This window comes from Eulemur rufifrons, chromosome 7 (assembly GCF_041146395.1).
Source record: "Eulemur rufifrons isolate Redbay chromosome 7, OSU_ERuf_1, whole genome shotgun sequence".
Taxonomy (NCBI): Eukaryota; Metazoa; Chordata; class Mammalia; order Primates; family Lemuridae; genus Eulemur; species Eulemur rufifrons.
The window spans coordinates 230,474,997-230,478,459 of record NC_090989.1 but is presented as its reverse complement, the minus strand read 5'-3'; the positions used below and the strand labels follow the sequence as shown (position 1 = coordinate 230,478,459).

Genomic DNA, 3,463 nt, shown 5'->3' with positions numbered 1-3,463 from the left:
ACACCTAGACAAGTTAAGTGGCACACCCAAGGTCTCACAGTTTGTTAGCCAGGAAATTTAAGAACCCAGACTTCTCTAAAGATATTGAAAAGTGACACATTTAGAAAGTAGGCTAATACATTATACATTGTTGGGGGGAGGGGGCGGAACGGCCTCCTCCAAAGTTGTTGCTGGAGGAATCCAACACAGCAGGTCAGCCTCCATCTTTTCCCTTTCTCAGGCAGGCGGGAACTTCATTTCCCAGCGGCCCTCAGGGGCTCTGCTTTCCGGCGTTGTGCTTTCCGGCTGTATCTTTTACGTCAGTTTGAACCAAAGACTTCTAAGGTCGAGGCCGCGTTTCAGAACATGGGTTCTTTGGTGTCCCAACCTTTTGAAGTGTTCAAGGTCGCCGCACCTCCCGAAACCGCCTCACCACCCAAGCCTGCGCCCCCAGCTACTCCCGGAGCGCCAGCCTCTCCGGCGCAAGCCCCCCTATTTAAAAACTGCTGGAGTTGTCGCGTGCTCTCTGGGTTTGGGCTGATGGGGGCGGGCGGGTACGTGTACTTGGTGGCGCGGAAGCCCATGAAGCTGGGATACCCCCCGGGTCCAGGGACTATTACGCAGATGGTCATCGGCATCAGTGAGAATCGGGGCACAGCCATTTGGGCGGGGGAGGGGTGGTGAGGAGGGAAGCCGGGAGCAGACACGTGGGGCGGGAGGGGAAGAGGGGTACGGGTCGCTGGCGCTGATCAATTGGTAGGAACCTCAAACAGGGTATAAGGGGAGAGGAAGATGTTGGAACGCCTTTTCTTAAAATCACAGTATTTCTCGAGAACTCTTACTGGGCTCAGTCTTTTTAATCCTCACGATAACTATTAGAGGTAGGTGTAATTATAGCATTGCAGTTTCACTGCTGAGCAAATCGAGGCAAAAGTGATGTGTTCGAGGACAGTCAGGAAGTGACAGTCACTTTTGATCCCAGGTTTATCTGGTCCCAAAGCCCACGCTTTTTCTACAAGTCCCAGAGAATGCCTGAGCAAGAAGGGCCCGTGACCTGGGTGCCTGATCTAAGACCGGAAGCCAGATCTTAGAGGTGGCTTCAAAGCTCACCTCCTTGGTAGGTCTGTGTAATGTGGCCCACAGTCCTGATCTGTAGTGATACTAAGTGATTGTCAAGATTTCTTCCAATAAAATGTAGTGATTCTTTTAGCTTTTCAAACCAATTTTCTGAGTGAATAGAATTTTAGGTTTTCAGATTTCTTACCTTCTTAACCAGGTTGTCTAAATCAATTCTCCTACTGTATGTTCTTGCTTTTCTCTGAACATTTTTCCTTTTCTGAGCTTCACTCTCGTGTAAGAAAGATATAATGGTTTAATAATATATCCGCCAGAAGTGTTGTGAAAGTTAAATAAGACGGCATATATGAAGCACTTAGTAAACTAAAATGTATCAGTAAGATGCTCTTGTTTTTTTCCTAGGCATTTTCTGCTGGGGTGTAGTTATCCTGGCAGACCCCAAAGGAAAGTCCTACCGGACTGATTGAAGGAACCACCTGTGAATTTGTCTTCTCTCATCCCTGGCCCTGCAACACACACAGCAAGCGTGGGGTTTATGGATGTTCTGGACAGACACTTGGACATGGACAGACTTCAGTACTGTGGATACTATAAGACTGAAAAGACAATCGTAGGTTGTCATTCTTTGTGCATATTCGTGGCCTTCTCATATTTCACAGGGACCAATAAATCCCTCAGAGAAGAAAACAGTTTCTGTGTCTTATCTGGAGAAGGAGGGTATAGTTTAAATTATATATAAATATAAAGTTTAATTATTTAAACATTATATTACTGCATATTAATTATGTTATTATGTTATACAGACAGAAATATGTTTACCACATTGACTGCCACACTAGAAAAAAATTTTTTTTTTCCTTGAGGCCATGGTGTTATAAAAACTGACTTCAAAAACAAAATGATCCTTTCTAATTTAATGAAAAATTTGTTATTTTTTATTGTTTTCTGTGCATGAGTTACATGCAACTTGAAAAATAGTTCTCACAGTTTCCAAGATGAAGACGTGAGTTACGTATGCTTCACGAGGCCCCTGGCTCAAAACTAGTGTGAGTTAAATATACTAGTTACTCACATGGCAGTTAGTGTTAATAATTAGGTGTCACTATTATATAATTTTTAAAAATTTTAAGTGGAGAAAATGATAAATTAATGGGAAAGTGAGCTATTTTATTTCATTATTTGAAATAGTTCTTTTTATTTCTCCCATAATTGGATCACCTATTACCAACCTAACCCTGGATGGACGCCATGCAATATAATATAGAAGTACCTGAAACTTTTTGTTTGTCGACTGCTTATACTTTCCAAGGCACTTTCAAGTCCATCACCTGCTGAGAGCTTCACAGCTAGTCTGAGGTTATTTCATTGTTGGTAAACCATAAAACATAAGAAAGCCCAAGTGATTTTCCCAGGGTCATTAAGCAAGTCAGTGATAGAGCTAGAATTTATACTTGTCTATTCTTGTTCTAGTTTTTCAGAACTAGGATGGTTCTAAGAAGGCAAGAATAACTTTATGAAACAAGTAGATAATAATACAAATCAGCATACAAGAAAAGACTTAAATGCCAAAATATTTGAGAGAAATTCAAAACCTTTAAAAAAATGGCCTTTGGTTCTTATTCCACAAGCACCAGAAATGTTTCTGTAATAGAATTGCAATGCTTTTGAGATAGGTACTCAAAATTAGATAGTTCATTTCTAAGAGAAGTCCATGCTTTCTACCAGTGTTTTTTTTTTTTCTTCCTGAGATACTGTGGCTTCTCTGTAAAGATGTATCTAGTCATTTTTCAAAGCAGAAAGGTACTCTTAAATTCAGCTGCTAATGATAGTGTGAAAGTTTTGAATGATGTGCTCAGCAAGTAGTACCTTTAAGATCCTTGCTTTTTGTAGTAGTATGTAGAAGTGCCTAAGTCTATTAAGCCTCACAGATGACTTTAGACTTTCTTGTCTATGTCAGAGTCATAGTATGGATGGTGCTATACATGTGTATATCTATGCAATTGAGAAGGAAAACATTTCAAACAATCTAAAGTAGGCAACAAGGTATTTATATAAAATACACAATTCAATTATGCAATGTTAATGAATATAGAAGGTTTAAGTTGGAAGGTACCATAGGTGACCCAAAGCAGGTCACACTTGGTCGTTTGTCCCTTAGAATACCTACAAGGGACAAGTTGCTCCCTGCTATAAAGGCAGGCTATTATATTGATGGACTGTTTCAGTCTGAACATTTTCTTAGGTTAAGCCAAAAACACATAAACCTAACTTACTGGTCTTGGCTTGACCTACTGGTTAACAGAATAACTCTTAAACTTATGTACTGTTTATCTGTGAACAACTTAGAGGTTCAGGGCAATGACCCTCCATGTAGTTGAATAAATTTTTGATTCCCCAAAAACTTTAC

General features: G+C 40.5%; 1 protein-coding gene across 1 annotated transcript; it reads left to right on the top strand.

Moving 5' to 3' along the window:
- The first annotated feature begins 325 nt into the window (after nucleotides 1-325).
- Nucleotides 326-1,722, top strand: DMAC1 (distal membrane arm assembly component 1). The gene is made up of 2 exons (XM_069474201.1): nucleotides 326-631; nucleotides 1,459-1,722. Exons 1-2 carry the CDS (start codon nucleotides 346-348, stop codon nucleotides 1,521-1,523), a joined length of 351 nt encoding a protein of 116 aa, XP_069330302.1. The 5' UTR covers nucleotides 326-345; the 3' UTR covers nucleotides 1,524-1,722.
- Nucleotides 1,723-3,463: the final 1,741 nt, after the last annotated feature.